This window comes from Vespa mandarinia, chromosome 9 (assembly GCF_050613455.1).
Source record: "Vespa mandarinia isolate Hongniang chromosome 9, ASM5061345v1, whole genome shotgun sequence".
Classification (NCBI taxonomy): Eukaryota; Metazoa; Arthropoda; class Insecta; order Hymenoptera; family Vespidae; genus Vespa; species Vespa mandarinia.
This window is the reverse complement of record NC_140818.1, coordinates 6,536,235-6,555,640: the sequence shown is the minus strand read 5'-3', so window position 1 is coordinate 6,555,640 and position 19,406 is coordinate 6,536,235. Positions and strand designations below refer to the sequence as shown.

Genomic DNA, 19,406 nt, shown 5'->3' with positions numbered 1-19,406 from the left:
CTGCCTGTCAAGTTTTCCTACTTGGAGACGAGGGTTCAAGGAGTTTGGTGTGCTACGTTGTGCCATGGTGGGGGCAGTAATTATACCACGCAACCTTAACCAATAATAGTTACCGAGCGGTTTTCAATGGTTACAACTTCGAAACGGTTTAGCTCCAATTGAACTTTGTCCCAACTTGCTTCAACGTTCATAGAAGATGAAAGAGCGTGAGGTTATGGCGTTGGCCCATTCCCCGCGTAATTCCTTGATATCCCAGCCTTTCACTACCGGAGATTCGATCAGCCAGTAGCCGACGCCTTTTTACGATCGAATCTCTTACTTCTCTAGGTAGGAAAAGGCAATCTGTGGACTTTCTATGGTTAAATTCTTTTCATTATGTTCTGAAATCTTTCTAGTAAATCGAAATGGACAATTTTTTTTGTATTTTTAAACGAAATATGTTTTCTATGTATATTGGTAATTATTAACTATTATATACGTATATATAAATAAAACAAAAATTGTTACATGTACATAAAATATATATATATATACGTAGTAATCGTTTCAGAGTATGTATGCACTCTCATTTTTTCGATCGTTCTTATTTGTTCTCCCTGCCCTCCCCCCCCCCCGCCCACTCCGCTATCTTTATAGTTAGAAGTAAAAGACTTTGAAAGGTAACAGAATGCAGTGTCATTTTATATGTTCCAAATATCACTCTTCCATTTTACTACCTTACCCGAGTCTTCTTTCTCGATTCTTATCGCGTACGTTGCAATGCTTTTAGTACGTTGCATTTTCTAATAAGCCTCTTGCTTTTTTAATAAGCTAAATGCATGCAGAGGCGTTGAAAGAACGAGTACGTAATGCATTTTCTTGGCATAATGTAAACGTAAGGGCGACGCTCGGAACTCGAGAAATCTACATTTATTTGCATTTCACCGTTCGCATGATTCGCATACACCTAATACCGTGATTCTGCATGTTGCACTTATCGTTTGACTTGACATTCCGTTTTAGACGTTAGATTACATCATAAATCGAAAAATATAAATTATCTTCTGTCAGTTTTTTCTTCTCTTTATTTTTTTCTTCTTTAATATCGAAAGTAATAAACTTTTTATTGCAATATTTTTACATTGTATAATGTTTTATTATTTCCAATATCGATAAACAAGTTAAACATTTATATACTGTTATGTATTGTGAGTTTTATGAAAGAAAAAAATTGACAAAGTGTAAGCATAACATGACTCTGGCGTGGAAAGGATATTATCAGCGAATATGCTCTCTTGGATGGAAGATAATAGGCAGTTATATTCCATACTCTCAGTATGATGACAACCAATTACAAGGTGCTGACATTCGATCATTAATTCAGTCTACGATATACGTACGCACACTTATACGATATATATATATATATATATATATATATACGTACATTCATAATATGCTGTGATATTACTGGACCATCGTATTCTACTACGACATGTAAAATATTATCGTATAATTTAGTCCTTCCAGATCGATAGCGTGCCTTGCGAGTTGCGATGGTCTGTATTAAATGTATGTGAGACTCGATTAGATCTTCAAATAAGTATTATTCCATTTAAGATTGATCGATTGTAGAAATATTTACAAAATGCATATAAGTCAATCGAATATAAAAAATGCATATATTTCAAATCTTTTTTCTTTCTTTTTCACCTTATAAGAGTTCTTTTCACAAAAAGTAATATTCATTTTATATTTTCATCGCTTTTACGTCAAATGAGAATAATTTTTCATTTAACATTTTTACATATTTTATTATCTATTCAGAAATATAAAAAAATTTATTCGATTTCAAAAAGTACTGTCAAATATTCTTATAACTGTCTTTATATACTTTTTATTTCTTATGATAGTCATACGTTACATTCGAACATGAAAGAATGTACATTGAAAGAAATGAGGTATTCGCTTTAACATACTTTCTCTATTGAAACGAAGGTACATACTGTGTGATAAAATATTTTATCATTGAATGTGTGTACCTTTGTCAATATATGTTTGTGTATTTGTATTACACATATACACATACACACACATACGTAATACATATAGATATAGATATATATATATATATATATATATATATATATATATATACATATATACGTACGTCCTACATACATATGTTTATATTTACCTGTCTCTCCGTCTTTCTCTCTTTTTCACACCTACCAACAAAGTCTTGGGTTAAAGCAATCGCTTTTTATGCCCCAACTATTCCGTTTTACACGGAAGGAAGTTTTATGCACTTCACGACGTCTTTTTCTCATCAATAACTGATACACTTTTGTATTCCGTAGTTACAGTCACATTGGAAGTAGAAACGATATATACAGGGTGTAGCAAAATATGTATTATTTCAAGGGTAACTTCAACACATACCGATCAATCGCCTATTTTTAGAGCAACTGGTCAAAGGTATCAAATTAATCCCTAAACGTTTTGATGTTCCGACCTTCTTCAAACTATCGGAAGTCGGGCAACATTTTAGAATAGACTATGTCAACGATATATAAAACAAATTGATAGTTATATGAAAATTAGTTTGACAACAAAATTACTGGGATGTAAAAGTGTCTATAATTCAGAATCTAACTTTTATAAGAAAAAATGTTTAGGTATAGTTTCTTTTTTTTTCCCATGCTATATTTGTAGTTATACTTATAAATACATTCTTTACACATAAGTATATATTATGATACACCCTATATACATATATATATAAATATATATGTAGTAACGTACGTAGATATGTTCACGAGAATACATATGTATGTATGTATATATTATGCGGATACTCTATGGCGTTTCTCAAAGTACTCCGTCCTTGTATGTATGCGTTCCTTCTCTATTAGTGTATGTCTACCTTTGCATGTATGCTATTGGATGTTCTGCCTAGAAACAGGCACATGTATTCATGGACGATCGATTTCGGCAAATAACCTCGTTTTACGCTCCTCTATACCGACATGAATCAACCGACGGTTGTTTTTTTTTCCCTTTCTTTTTCCCCTTTTCATTTTCTCTCTCTTTCTCTCTCTCTCTCTCTTTGTGTTTTCCTATTTCTCTTTTGTCCTATCATTTGATCTTTTACTAACGAAGTGACCTTTACGACTTCGTGATCTCGTACTTTTAAAGCCTTGAAATACTCAAGTTACAGTTTCGAGCTGGAGAGTTTTCCGATCCTGAAAAGTATATCACATGAAAGTGTACAGCTTTTATGATTCCTTCCCTTATTTTTCTTTTTTTTTCTTTTTCTTTTTTTTCTTTTTTTTTCTTCTTCTTCTTTTAAATTTAATAAATATTTCATTTCCTACTGCTTACGTCGACGAACAAGATTCATGAGACGGGTTTAACGTTACATACTATTATATTCTTGATGATTTTTACAAAGTATAAAGGATTCGATATTCAAAGGGAATATTTTCGAAATAAAGACGATAAGAGCTTATCTTTAATTTATAATGATCATTAAAAAGTCTCTATTTTCGTGTTGATATATAATAGAACATTAATGAGTTTAATTATTTTTAAATTTGATAATTTTGTTTCGATGTAGAAAATAAATGGAATAAAATATTAATGTTTCATTGATAATTTATCTTTTATTTTTCGAGCAAGTGTTGCAAAAGAAGTGTCGTATAAGAAAAGTCGTCGTAGTTCTTTCGATAAGTTTAACTTGCATGTTTACATAAAAATAACATTTTATTGTACGTATTAATCTCATCCAAGCATGTACACCGAATTCTGTTGCAACGTTCGCTAAAGTACCAAGAGAGATATTGCGATCGGAAGCAAAGATGCCTTGCATACGAAGGATCACAGAGCTAAGGATCAGAGTTAAACCTTGGAATTTTGATCCTCTTTGAATGTAAACAGTATCGTTACTATTGCAAATCTTTATATGAATTCAGGTATTATATGTTAGACATATATCCGTTTCTCGATATTTAAGATAATTCTTATAATACATTTGTCGTTTTGATTAATTATTAGTGAATTAGAATATAAATTGTTTTAATATTGTAAGATATAATAATTATTTTTCTTTTTTAATTGACAAAACCACGATACGATTTTGAATTATGTATATTAAATGTCAATTTTATCGATTAATTTTCCAATAATTCAAACTTCAAACATGATCCAATTATGATCTATCTAATGTCTGGTTATAGTTGAGGACGAAGTCCTCGCAAACTCGTCCTTAAGTTTAGCACGAACAATCGAAGAACTAGGCCAGTTTCAATTTATCGAGCGAAGAGAGTTCTCGAAGCATTCGTAAAATCGATTCTCCACTGTACTCTCCGTTCCATTAGCGCTCGCTCGTATATAAGCACTGCAATGCCAGTATCTCTTTCTCTCTCTTTTTCTCTCTCTTCGTAACATAGGAACGATCTTACAGACAGTGCTTTCTAATTAAAGTCCTTACTGACAGGAAGATACGCTCTGAGATGGCCCGAAGAGGTTGACGGTCAAGCAATAAGGACGGATAATCAATATTAGGCTCATTTAGTCGCGAAACAATATCCCAAGTTGGCAAGACAGCTCGTCGTTTTGCGTTATCACGAAATCCGAGCAGCAGACGAAAATGTCGCAGGACGCTGGTTAATTGGGTTAATTAAGTTAATTGGATGACAGGGGATATCCGATGCTTGCTATGAATATTGCAGATTTAACACCCATTTCCATCGTATTGCGTGTTTGGATTACTTACTGAAGACTTGTGAATGATACTTGAAATGGAGAGTTATCGTCATCGTAGAAGATCATCAGGGTTTCTCTTTCCTTTCTTGAATTTAATCACACTTATCGATTATCTTGAATATGTTCCGAAGTTATCGAGATATTATCGGGATCAAGTATGTAGGTACACAAGAGGTATATTGTTATAATCATTGATGTTTATCTGTCAAATACGTTTTCAAGATTAATGTGTGAACGTCGGAAGAATGTCTTTTTCGTTGTCATTTTTTTTTTCCTTTTTTTTTTTCGTTTTCTTTCATTATCAAACAGATGGCAACCCTCTAGAAACCTAATGTGTTTGTCTATTACTAAGTAACTAACAAGGTCAGTTGTTCCAGGTTGATGATGGTGAGCGAAAGTGGTGCCACGAAGGAGAGGACTAGGGATCAGCACGCAAGGACTCTGCGGCTTGCCCATTATCGGCTTATCGAATTACAAACTTGCTGTACTAATTATATTAGAAGGCATTTTACGTCGTACGAGTTTCAATGCCAGCATCAAAAACCAATGTTAGATGAGTCATAGCTCATTCTGTTTACTATGTTCTCTATCTTTCTTTAACACACAAATATATATATACTAAGAAGTTTTCTTTTTATATTGTTGGTTTGCTTTTAAAATATGATTCTTTTTTTTTCTTTTTTTTTTTTTTACAATCGGAACGAAAGTGCAATAATGAATGATTTTGCGTTAAGAAAACCATAGTAATTTGTTGAAATCTTCTTCGTTTCATTGTGGCTACGAATGCACATGCTCATCCCAAAGGTCTATATAGTACGATCTAAACGAAACGATCGAAGCTCTTTACACTTCACCCCAAGGGAATCAGCCCTTGCAACCCTTGAACTACGGTGAGCGGCTTTTCTATGGATCGGTGGTTAGCTAGCTTCGGAAACACATTTTTCTTTAAACGTACGGGACGAGAAGACTCTTTCAAGCTCGACACCTTCGTCTAACACGATCCTTCTCTCTCCCCTCCTCCCACCCACCTCTCTCTCTGTCTATTTACTTCTATCTCGTTCACTCTTCTTATCCTTAGACCAAAATCGTCCCAGCTAATGATTATTTTTCAATCGATTTGTTGGCCGTACGATCGTTATTTTAGCGGACACCTTTTTCAACAAACTTTCTTACCACTCGTTGTCCAATCTTTCAGCTGTTGCTTTTTCTCCATTCTTTCATCGTTAACGATGTAATTTCCTTTGGAGCACATTACAGATTTCTTTCGAACGACTCTTCAAAAATAAAGATTTCTTTTCACTACATTTAATCTTTTGAAATTATTACTTAAAGTTTTTATAGTTTTTATTTTTCAAATATCTAATGAAGCTATAGTTCTTTCTCTCTCTCTCTCTCTCTCTCTCGCTCTATACATATATATATATATATGTATGTGTGTGTGTGTAATGAAGCTATAGTTCTTTTTTCTTCTTAGTGAATAAAGACAAAGGATCGAAGAGTATCGGCAAGGTATCTGAAACTATAGGGTGACGTCATTGAGGCAGGCAGTTTGAGTCAACGAGCATCGAAACAGGTGCCCCGGAAAATCGAGTGCGGCATTTTCGAGGCGTGAAGAATTTCCCTGTGGGTCCGTTGCGATGCGGGTTAATCCCTCGTACCGGCATCCTTCGCACTCCGTCGATTTTTACGAGACCATTTTTTAGTCGTCACTCCGTGCTCGTTTCTCGCCGTGCAAGCACACGAGCCAGCCCTTTTTTCCTTCCTCTTTCCTTTCCCCTATTCTAGCAGAGTGATTGGACGATTTCCTGGGGATGCCAACTCGATCGATGCCCGATCGTCATCTCGTCTTCACCGATTCGATCTACCTTCGATAATTCTTCTTCTCGGCAGTGAAAAAGAAAAGTTATACCAAAAATATCGACTATTTCCGGAAAGGAAAGAGGATCGTTGACTATACGTTCAAAACCCAGGACACAAGGTGAACGAGTCGATAGGAGAAAAAGAGATTTCGTCGGGGTTCCATGATCGTGAACATTTTTCAAAATAAATTCGTTCCGCTTTAAGAGCGACGCTTGGAAGGTAGATCGAAGTGGACGCTACGATGAAAAATTCACTTGGAATGGTATCTCTCTTTTTAGCCTTCTTCGTTACACTCAAGTATTATGTTCTTGGATTTTTTTCTTTTTCTTTTTCTTTTCTAATTGTTTCTCTACTTTTCCTTTATCTTTCCTTCAATCTACAATAGGTACATACATTTGTTGTGTGCAAATAGATAAAATATAAATAGGTAATAGTTATTGATTCGAGGAAGGAAATTTTGCAATAAAAATTTTATTAGGTAATTGTAAGAGGAAGTGAAAGGTGTATTTAGCAATGTCATTTTTGTCGGCAAATTTCGTAACAGTTGCTGGAAATGGCGTAGATACGAAATCCACTGGAATATCACGGATGCTTTCTACGGTGTCCGTTAAATTCGGTCTAAGTGTTAACACACCGTTTGAGAGGTGGTACCCGACCGGAGGAAAATTGAATTCGAGCAATACTTGTAGGTATAGGATTGTTACGAGTTTCGAGGTCGACATAGGAATAAGCAAAGCGTATTCCCGGTATGCTACTATCGCGGGGACGACAGGGCCTGAAACAAACGACTGTCACATAAATTACGATAGTATCTTGACACTTCTCGGTGTTACGGGACGTCTTGTATCTTCCCTTGTGGAGTGTCGTCTCATGCCTGTTCAAGGAGCTATTACGAGGAGAATCGTGGCTTCCCAAGATCCAAGGTAATTTCGTATTGATCGGTTACTACTACTATCGACCATTTTATTAATTATGTTTACAAGAAAATAAAGACTTTTCTCTTTGATAATTAATTTTAACGAAACAAAACTGTAATAATCAAATTGAAATGTACATCGATGCTAGGGTATGATAATAAATGAAAATAAATGATTAAAATAAATAATTAAATGTTTGAATAAATGTAGATAATAAAGGATTATAGTTAAATGTTTTGTCTACAAAGAGTACGAGAGGAAAAGAGAATTAGAATGGAAATTCGAAGTATAATCAAGGTATGCTCTTTCGTTTCTACGTTATCGCAAGACGACTGGTGAGAAACAAACGACTGTCGCATAAATTACGATGATATCCGGTAGTGAGCCGCACGGGACTTCTCGAGGGTGCTCGAATTTCGTAGCCCGTTTCGAGCCGAGCATCGACGTTCTACGAGCTGATTGCGAGCTTCTCGATCCGAAGGTTCTTCGCATGGTTGAGGACCAAATTTGCGATGCGCCGTCGGCTGACTTAATTAAACAGCCTCCCCATGTGAGAGACCCTATCTATAGCTCGACGTGATACGATTGTTCGAACGGTCTCGTTAAAGCAACCTTCAAGAAATAACTTCTCCCTATTGCTAAGGCTTCCCCTTAATCATTTTATCTCGATCTTTTGTCAATTTGTATTCAGTTCGACTGAATAGAAATAATTTCTTTCTTATCGATTTCCTTTAATAAAAAATAAGAAGAAGGAAATATAAAATATTTTTTTACGTATTTACAAGTGATAACTCGATAAAGTAACAGTCGATATAATATTTATAACATTTATATTAATGTATTTATATATACAAGGTGTCAATCCATAAATGCCCGAGCAAACATTTTAGCGAATGATTCAAGTTGCAAGAAAGTTTAAAAAGAGAATTTCGAACAGATCTAAATCAGCTATAAAACGCACGTAAAGATTGTTCTTTTATTCGGCACCTTTTTGAGTTATGAAGGTAGTTTTTCTTTTTTTTCTTTTTATATGGATTCGTATAATTTTTTTTTTTTTTATTTATGTAGTAGAGGTCGTTTGAAATCAAAATCATAATTAATAGAAAATTGTTACTATGCATCGTTTATACGGGGTTTACCATTTATCTCGAAAAATTGGAATACCTTGTTAAGGACTGAATTTATTAAAACAATTTTTTTGGAGATTTATTTGTTATAATGGGACATATTATATGATATCAATTGTTTTTTGCAGATAGAATTGTGAGGAATATTTCAACGCTAAAATTATTTTTTTTTTTTTAATGGAACTATACATTTTTCTTTCTCTAGTATGAAAGCATTTGTTGAAATATTCAACAACGTGCCATATGCTACCATTTATTCCTATAAAATATAAATTATATTATAAATTTGTGAGTTATTAAAGTGTATAATTCCGAATCGATATTGGTTGGCTGATAAGTTGCATGTTGCAAATATGAGGAAACATTTTCACGAAATAAATTTCGTTTTCTTAGGTCAATAATTTGATAAAAATAAAAAAAAAAACAAGTCCGTTTTTTTTGTTTACAGCATATAGAATTATATTGCATTAAAATACAGCTCAATTTATATGATAAAGCAAATATTTGCATAATTATTAAATACAATGTATTTACCACGTATTAATAACAAAAAAGAAAATAACAATAATTGAATTAAAAAGAAATTCGATGTGTTCTTCATTAAATCCTAACAATATCTTTCTCGTCCAAAAAATTAAATTTTATGTTTAAATATCTGAGCGAAACGAAAATTTTAGCTGCAAATCGAATTTTGTATCAGAAATCATATGGAACAGGAAGAGGTGACAAGCGGAATCGTGCCACCTCCATTTCTTTCCTGTTCCAAATTTCAAATTCCTGGAGATTGCAGAAAATTTTCTTGCAAATTGAAATTTGTATCAGGATCACATGATGGGCAAAGAAGTGGCACACGGAATCATGCCACTTCCAAATCACTTATTTTCTCCTTTTCCAACTTTCAAACTCAGGAGACTGCTGGAATTTTCCTTATAAATCGAGATCTGTATCAGGATCATATGATGCATGAAGAAGTGGCACGCGGAATCGTGCCACTTCCAGATGAGTCATTCTCTTCTGTTCCATATTCCGAATTCTGGAGACCGCAGAAATTTTTCCCGCAAATCAAGATTTGCACGAGGATCACATGATGCATGAAGAGGTGGCACGGGCAAACGTGCCACCTCCAAATAAATTATTCTCTCCTATTCCAAATCTCAAATTCTGGGGACCGTGGAAATTTTTCCCCGCAAATTTAGTTTTCTATCAGGATCACATGATATATATATATATATATATATATATATATGTATATATTAATATATTTTTTCTGTTATGTGTATTAATAATGAATAAAAATGAATATTTCATATGATTGATTTAAATTACTTATTACATTAAATTATTTTATCCTGACGATTATTTATCTTTATCTTCTGGTAGTATTATATTTTTATCTTTGTTTTTTGTTTTTTTTTTTATATTAAAAATTATCTGTTTTCAAACTATAAGCTTTATATAGAGCAAGTGAGAAATTCTATATAATCTTCCAGGTCTTGAAGATCGTAACGTGAGAGATACATTTTCTTGAAAGAGAGTATTCGCAAGCATTACTACCAACATATTCATATTTCCTCTTCATTACGATTTAAGTACATGCAGAAATCTGGCGAATGATACGACTGTACGAACGTAAGACCGACTAACCATTAAGCTTGATAAATGATCATCGGCAATGCGGTATTCTCGAGCAGAGCACGAAAGTTATTATCAGGAAATATAAATTCACATTTTTATCAATCACTAAGAGCGTCTGAAAATGTCGCGTGAATAAGAGAGAGAGAGAAAGAGAGAGAGAGAGACTGACATACAGACGGACAGACAGACAGACACAGAGAGAGAAAGAGAGACAGAGAGAGAGAGAGAGAGAGAGAGAGAGAGAGAGGAAGAGGGCACGAGCCAAGTTTAAGTGACGTGGGAAAGCAGAAACGTGGAAACGTTTGCCGCGCATCCATCATTCGATTCGCATCTATCGTATCGTTTGGCACTGGCCTACCCACTGCTTTTCCGTACTACTCTTTCATTGATAAGCGAGATAAGTGTGCCCCATCGTACATCGCTACGATAGAAGAAGACGAATGACTCCCTACGACGATTTTCACCTATCTTTCTGTTACTTATTTTTTAATGCCATTCATTTTCTAAATATAAATCTGTAAAGCTGCTTTTTTCTTAATACCGATCGATTAAGCATCGATTAATATATAATCGATCATCACACATGTCTACATCCATATGTACATTATCGATTTTATTTAACTGATATTTATATTTCGATATTTTAATTCGGTATGAAGAAATAAAGTCTGATCAGTTTTATTTTTATTCGTTGAATGTATAAGGGATGAAAAATATTTTGCTGGATATTACTGAATATATATATATATATATTTACTCTAATACCATAATATTCTGACTAATCCATAAATGTATTTATTATATGCAGGCAACCTGATTAATTCATACACACGCACACTATTACTCATTCTATAGAATGTCATTAGAAACAACAGCTAAGTATTGTCAGTTTCATAAAGTACATTGTCTCATTCAGATTCGCTATAGTAAATTATTTATTTTCTATATTCTATAAATATAAATTGTTAGATATTTATCATATATCAATATCTTTTCAACCTTTTTATGAAATCGTTAGCAATACTTTTTTTTTTTTTTCCCTTTGCAGTTCTCGCTTCTTCGACGAACTTATAGCTTTCTTAAGGGCCGTTCGCGAAGCTATTTGAAAAACGGCCATGGCAAACGCACGACCCTCGTCTACACTTTTTATTCATCGTAAACCCTTTTAACGCCTACTATGCGAAACTATTAAAGATCTGTGCTGTAACTACGTACGACATAGGAAACATTCAAGATGGTACATCGAGCAGAGTTTATTAGTCTATTTATTAGCCGGCAGAAGTCGAAATTACTCGTATACTCTCTACTCTTTATAGTGATAGCTATTCGAAGAGGTTTTTATCTTTTATAATTACAAGTGTATTTTTAAATAATAAAATAGAGACCACTAATGGAAAAAGGATACATACATCAAAATGTTATTTCGAAGAAAATATCGATCTCAAAACTTTTTTAATATTCAAAACTTTTTATTAGAGTATTAAAAGTAATGAAAATTAGCACAATAAAAAACAATTGTTTTTTAAAGCTGTAGTAACATACCCATCAAACATTTTGAATGTAAAAGTTATGATTTGAAGATAATATGTGTTTCCGTTTTTTTTCTTCTTTTCTTTTTTTTTTTTTTATGAATTTAAAAATATTGGTTTCTCTACTCTTTTTCCATACATCCGATAATATTATAAGAAAAGTGGTTCATTTTTTGTTTATTTAATTAAATACAATTACTTATTAAATTTTTAACTTTTTCATATGTCATTTGAATAAAAAATACAAAATTTACAAAATACAACGTAATCTTAAAAAATTCGTATATTTAAAAAAATTAAATGTTCTTGAAAAGATACAATGATCGTTGTTATTTAAATTTTTGTTCTTTAGAAAGAAAAGAAATTTTTGTTCTGCGGCAAAAAAAAAAAACAAATGAAAAAATGTTTTGCAAAATATTTGCAAAAGTTAAACGTTATAGAAAATATATTATATCTCTTCGTACTAAATTTGTAACGAATTTATCGTTGTAAGACTTAACACAATGTCGCATTACTTGACGGGAAGACAGTTACTTGAGAGTGAGTCAAGCGTAGTCAAAGGGTTAAATCTAATCCGTAGCAGGAGTCGGTTTTAGTGGCAGATGCTTCGGTACTAACTTCACGTTCACTGAAAGATTTCTCTACCTGCTACAGCAGCTGTCCATGATCTACGTATTAAATGGTGAACTGTTTCAATCATTCTAAAGAAGAAATAGATTCTAAAACATGAAAAATAATTATTCATCTCTTTAAGCGATTTGTGAGTGATCAAAAGAGATAAAAGATTATCTGCTGATTTTTCAGAATCATCATTTTTATATTATAGTTAAATTAGTTCTAAAGATTTCAAACCTAAACGTGATATTTTTGATACGTTATCTTTAGATCTATGATAATCTGTATTAAAAAATAAAGTAAAAAAAATTAAATATTAAGCTTTAATCTGTATTAATATTTAAGAATTTATGAATTTTTCTATTTTGGTATATATAATTTTTTCATAAACGTTATCTTTTTATAAACGTTGTTCGAATGAATGTTTTCCTCGATGCGAAATGATTTAAAAATATGCTTTTTCCTATAAGATTAACTTCGCTCAAATGAAGAAAGAGAGAGAGAGAGAGAGAGAAAATTAAAAGACAGTGATAAAAATAAAGAAAGAAAGAGATAGCCTATTAACTTGTTAACCGAAGAAAAATTTTTGATCAGTAAGAATAGATATATGAAATTTATTTCAATGAAGAATAAAATGATTAAAATGGAGACAGGAAGCTTTTAATAAATTAATAAAGTAAAAAAATGGGATATATATACGTTCTACTTTTTTTTTTTTTTTTTATTAGAATAAAAAACAAATAATTGATTTATCTCTCTTAGAGTATAAAATAGAAATGAAATTTTTGTGATGAGTTAATTTATCCTTTTAGAATAATAGGTTAAAACTATGTCAAATATATTAAAAGGCTTACCAAAATGACGTGATACGAAGTATCCTAAATGTGTTATGCGAGATGTGTTTCATCTTTCTTCCTCGATCTTCATCGTTTCTACGGCACCGTGAATCCTTATAGCATATCACGGGGTGTATATTAGATTTACATGTAGATAGTGCTAAAGCAGGTCGGGTTTTAGACGGTAGGCGTGGGAGGGTAGGCGAGGGCCAAACACTTTGTAAGTAGACACCCTCCGGGCAGAAATTGAAAATCAAACCTGTAAACCCAAGCTAAGATGGAATAAATTAGGAGAGGTGAACTGGGGTACGTCTTTTAGATTTATTTATTTTTTTTTTTTTTGTACATATTTGATATATCGAATAATCGAAATTATTCGATCGAAATTATTTGATTGCTCTAGTTTATTACTTCCTGAATAATCCATACTTGCAAATATTATAATTTTGTTTCTCTAATAAACTCACGTTAATTCGACGTTCCTTTTTTTTTTTTATCCTTATTGGATCTCATGCATTCTTGTTGGGAATAAAAAATATTCTTTTTTTCTCTCTTTCTGTTTCTCTCTCTCTCTCTCTCTCTCTCTATCTATATCTCTCTCTCTCTCTCTCTCTCTCTTTCTTTCTCTTTTTCAGTTTGGCCGATATCTATAGTTCTAATTTCGTATTCCGCGTGGCTTCGCGTTCATAGAGTTAAACTAAGTGCAGTTTGCGCTCACCGGTCGTCATAACGCCGGGGATGTAGCAGGACGATTGGGATACGTGCCACATCCACTTTATTTGGGCTACAGTTTCGTGTTCCGTTCTCTCTATCCCGAGATATCCTATAAAATTAGGTATCCGCCTAGCTCGCTTGTACACAACCACCCCTCGGAAAGCTCCACAGTTTGTACATTGAACCGGTTGCAATTAGTGTCTCTGAAAGTACACCTTCCTGTGTACGCTTTAAATGTTACAACGAGTGAACTCGAGTCTCGATTGGTACACTAACGTTCTACGTAATCGATTCATTCATCTTTTAAATTCTCTTACGTATTCTTTATATGCATTTTTACCTTCACCTTTATCGTTCTTTGTTAACTTGTCAGAACTTTAATGGTTTTGACAGAACAGAAATATCTATCAGAAAGAATAGATCACGAAGAGTTAATATGCGAGCAATCAACCGTTTTAACTTACAAAGTTTCACGATGATTCAAACTATATGTATCCACTTACATGTAATCGAATCCTAATTACTTTGAACTTCCTTAGTGCCACTTTGTTCCTCATCAATTTGATTAGCCATCGTGCACGCTTAATCATTTTAACTCACTGTTCTATTCGATAATAGAAGATTACGAATCTTACGTATTTAGAATCGAAAATTATTTCCATGAATTTTCATATAACGAATTTAATCAATCTCAATCTGTAATAGTATCGAAAAATAGTGAACGTATGAATTACTTATAGTTATATAAATCGACGAAGTAATTTGATTTTTATTTTATTTTTATATCTTATTTTTGTATTATTAAAAAAGAAAAAATAATGAGAACAATGAAGAACGCGAATCATATATGAAATTCTTTATAGTAAAATTATGACATGTTTTCGTTTCATGTATCCACTTGTCTCTCAATTTCGAACAGTTGAGACTATATATTCGTATACATGCCTATATTTCGACGTTTCATTTTGTCGTGGCAATAGAATCCGAAAAGCATTCAACGACTACCAGTGTAACGGATCGTAAAGCATTTAATAAAACTGAAATTGTAATAAAATGCAGTGATGTTTGACGTATGCTTCCTGCCAACTGCAGAATGCTTCGTTGAAGTCGATTTTGCTTTGTCCGTCATTTAATCGTATTAATTCGCACTTCGTTGATGTACCATTGTATCATAATGATCGCATGGGTATCAACCGTGCTCAATTATATGATTTCGTGCGGTCACACGAAGCGTAAGGAATATTAAATATATTAATCATGTACGATTTGTCGATTAATATCTAATATTTATGATATACGAACAATTAAATTTCCTCAGAATCTCTAATATTTTATCATTTATATAATAAATATGTATATTTTTCACGAATAAATAGATTTAAATTGTTTCAATGTTTTCAAAATTTTTAAATATCGTATATAATAAATATTTATAAAATGTGTATATACGATAAATGTGACAATAATCGATAAATTTAACAAAAAAAAAAAAAAAATAAAAAAAAATAAAAAATCGAAAGAAGTCATTATAATCGTCAAGGACTAGGTAAAGGCTTTTTGAATAAGTGATAAATTTCGAAAGTAAAGATCCGTCCATAGAAGAAGGGAATACGAATTGCGAGAAGACGTCAAAAAGCACGATCGTTGCTGCTGGTCTCCTTCGTATTCTCATAAAAGCCATCCATTCCGCTGCCGGTCGTTGGTTACACCGGCAGTCCCATCGTAAAAAGACTATCGTTTTTTTCGCAAAATCTTAGACTCACATCAGGTACTGACAAGTAAGTACGGATCTCAAGGCCCGTGACTTTTTGATTCGTGAGGCGATTTCGTGAGTCGAACGGACCAATGGTAATACGATCGTAGTGTAGCTGGTGATCTCAGATAAAAAAAAAAAAAAAAAAAAAAAAAAAAAAAGAAAAAGTAAAAAGAAAAAAAAAGAATCGTTAATTTTGTTAGAGCGAATCTTCGATCTTGAATTTGTTCTCGCAAACACGGTAACTCCAGTGCCATTTTTCATTCTCTCTAACGAAGATTCGTGAGGTAGTTGGTCTCGTTAACGCCACGTTGAAACGAACCAAGAAAATAAAGATCAACCACGTTTCCATGTACATATATACTTACGTACCGATCTACTATGAAAGAAAAACAAAAAGGAATAAAAAAAAAAAAATAGAAAATAGAAAAAACAATTTCTTTCAGGTTGGATATCTTCGTATCGGTGCATTTCGACTCGATTCGTATTCGTAACGCGATTCGACGTAAACTCAAAGAACGTTTCTCAACATTTCATTAGTAAGTAGTGGAGTTCTTCGATGAAAAAGAAAGTATATAACATTGGAAATTCTATTTAGATATCCATTTCTCTTTCTCTCTTCTTTTCAATGAAAATACGGAAACCAAGTTTTCTGTTTAGTTATCCAAATTGATAGAGAAGGAACAGAAAAAGAGAAAGAGAAAGAGAGAAAGAGAGAGAGAGAGAGAGAGAGAGAGAGAGAGAAAGCGTTCGGAATACTCTTGCGAACGATTTAAATTCACCGCGACTGATACGAAGGCTTTCGTCTCTGTTTCAAGCAACGGCAATGGCGACAGAAGAAGGAAGCAAGAAGCAGTAACGAATACCTACCTATCTCTCGTTGAGCCACCGAGACGAAACTTCATTTTCCTGGAGGACAAGTTTTAATCAAGTTGGAGAAATTAGAAGAAAACCTTGGTCTCGCTCGCTGTCCTCTTTCTAGCCTTACTTGCTTTTGTGCATACGGCTATCCTTCTTTTAGGTGTCTTCGTATTGTGTCTTCTCTCTCTCTCTCTCTCTCTTTCTCTTTTTCTCTCTTTCTCTTTTTCTCTTTTTCTCTCTAACCATGTTCCCCTGTTCCCTGTTCCCATGTTTCTCACTCGAAAACACGCTGCCAAGGGAACTCGATAAGTGGGAAATGGGCAAGTTGGCACGTTTGCTAACTTCATATGTCCGTCCTTCGTGTGATATCGAGAGCCTGGAAGGTCTCACCCTTCTTCTTTCTTCTCTCTCCCAGTGGCGTACAGAGCCACTCACAATCTTTATTTTCTCTTCCTTCCAGAACTTGCTCGCCTTTTATCGTATCTACCGAATACGTATATACCGTACAATTTCTTCTGCACCCAAGTCATTCGAATCTTTTTCTTCTCTTTATAACTGTTAAAGTACACTCACAAGCGTGAAAAGATGTTTATTCGTTTCTCTTCTATTACGAGAAAAATCAATCTTTTGCTGCGTACAAACGACCGTGTTACGACACGATAAAAAGCATCCTTTTTATATGAACGAATTTACAATAATTTCTTTTCTTTTTTCTTTCCATTTTTGTCTCTTTCCTTTTCTTTTGTAGAGGGGAACTGACGAAGAAAAAAAAAGAAAACAAAAAAAAAAAAAAAAAAAAAAAGAAAAAACGAAAAAGGAGATCGAAATTCAAATGACACGGTAATTGGTGGAATAAGTTTTTTTTTTTTCGAAATTTTAATGATTTATAAGATTTTTAATAGAACTAAGCGTAGAAGTATACGTTGAATCTACAAAGAGTTTAAGAAACGTTAATCAAACGAGATGAGATCTGAAATGGTGAGCTAACGATTCCGTGAGAGCCACAAACGAGTTTGCAGCAGGTTTTCTTTGAAATCTCATTAAGAAGTGAGTTAGAATTGCTTGGCAGCCGGTATCTAACTATTTCTCTCACTCTTTTTCTCTTTCTCTCTCTCCCTCCCTCTCTCTCTCTCTCTCTCTCTCTCTATTTTTTTTTATGTTCTCCCTGTCTTTCTACGGGTTGAAAATTCCGAAAAATTTTGCAGAACCTTTACGGTTCCTCGATCTAATCTTGACGATTCCGCGAGAATACGATCGGGCATACGGTCCCAGGTGGCAGTAAGACCTAGCCTTTAATGCGATTCTACCGGCAATTTTACGCTCTGAACATTTTAAAAAGCTTCGACTAAGGAGACGGATAGAGAGGGAAAGCGTCGAATGCGAACGAACAGTCTGAAAAAAGTGGAAATCCGTTGGGCGTCCTTCCTTTTCACTCTTAGAAACCACCCCTATCTTCTTCTCTCTCTCTCTCTCTCTCTCTCCTTTCTTTTTCTCTCTTTTCTCTCTCTATCTCTTTCTCTCTCTTTTTGTACGCTCGAGGAACGCGGCAAATCCTTATGAAACAGCCTCTTTGAAGTTTTCACCGATCGGAAATTGGCACAGCCACGAATTTTCATCCCATGATTACAGATTTAATCAAACAGAAAATTAACAGCCATCATCATCTTGTACTTAAACGTTATATATCTATCTAGATTCTCGCGTGAGAATGTTTTTTCTTTTTTTTTTTCTGAATTTTTGATCCAGTTTTCATGAATCGTTACTACGTTCCTTTGATCAGCGCCGTATTTTGCATCATTTCTTTATTCCTTTTTGTCCTTTAGATTTTGTTACTTCTTTGTATTTTCAACCAAATATTTCCATATAGAACGTACGAAAGATATACATTATAGATATGTATTATATGTATGTATATATATATATATATATATATATATATATATATATATATGTACGGAGGATGGGTTATTTAAATAAAAATATGCAAACATCCTTGTTGTTTGTGAACAAAGAAGAAAAATATTTAAAAGGAGAAGACTTCGAGAATATTTTGGTTATACTTTTCGAAATATTATATATCTTCTTTGTAAAATGTTTTAAAATATCTATAAAGTATTAAAAGTATTTAAATTTTATTATTTAAATGCTGTACCCTGTATACATGTTCTTTCCTTTTTTTTTCCCCTTTTTTATTTTTATGGCAAAGAATATGGAAAATATTGCATAAAAGATCATTTATTTATGTCTTCTTTCATCTTTCTCATTTGTAAAGAGCATATGATCTCGCTTTTATATTCGATATATGACTAACGAGTTAAGTAGACTCGAAAGATAAATTAGAGAGGTGTATAAAAGGGAAATGGACATGCGACACAATTTCAATAAGTATTATATCCTGATTTATCGTTATAAACTATATAATACCGATATATTTACTTCATATTGCATCTTTTTCAAAACGAGTAATCCTTCTAACAAGATATAAAGTAAATGTTCTGTGTATGATATGATTGACGATATACGTTTATGCATTTCAAATGTTTTAAAAGGTATCATGACATTTTTCAAAGGTATCTTTCTATAAAACTTACAAAAAAAAAAAAAAAAAAGGTTAGGCCGTCTGTTAGTCAGAAATTAAAACTCGAACGCGAGATTTCCACTTTCCGAATGGTTGCTCTAATTATGAAACTATCAAGGATCTTCAGTCAATCTATTCGCGAATGTTTAAGTACTTATCTATATGAAAAAAGAATCTCATATCTTTGTTTCCAATATGCGAATATTTAATATCGTTAATCAAACGGATTATCTTA

The 19,406-nt window shown here is 33.0% G+C and overlaps 1 protein-coding gene across 7 annotated transcripts in view; it reads left to right on the top strand.

Moving 5' to 3' along the window:
• LOC118443369 (uncharacterized) overlaps positions 1-19,406 on the top strand; it is a 67,413-nt gene that overhangs the window by 17,026 nt on the left and 30,981 nt on the right. Inside the window, exons 2-3 of one of the 7 annotated variants that reach the window (XR_014982518.1) lie at positions 4,478-4,905; positions 5,124-5,540. The exons of 1 other annotated variant lie outside the window; for it this stretch is intronic. Coding sequence is in view for 2 of the 6 variants with exons in the window: in XM_085659206.1 (XP_085515332.1) it covers positions 7,120-7,533 (414 nt within the window). In the remaining 4 variants the exon portion in view is untranslated. Of the gene's footprint in view, positions 1-4,477; positions 4,921-5,123; positions 5,541-6,220; positions 8,743-19,406 lie in introns of those variants that run through there. 5 more of the 7 variants (XR_014982517.1, XR_014982515.1, XM_085659207.1 and 2 more) reach the window with 5 other exon arrangements.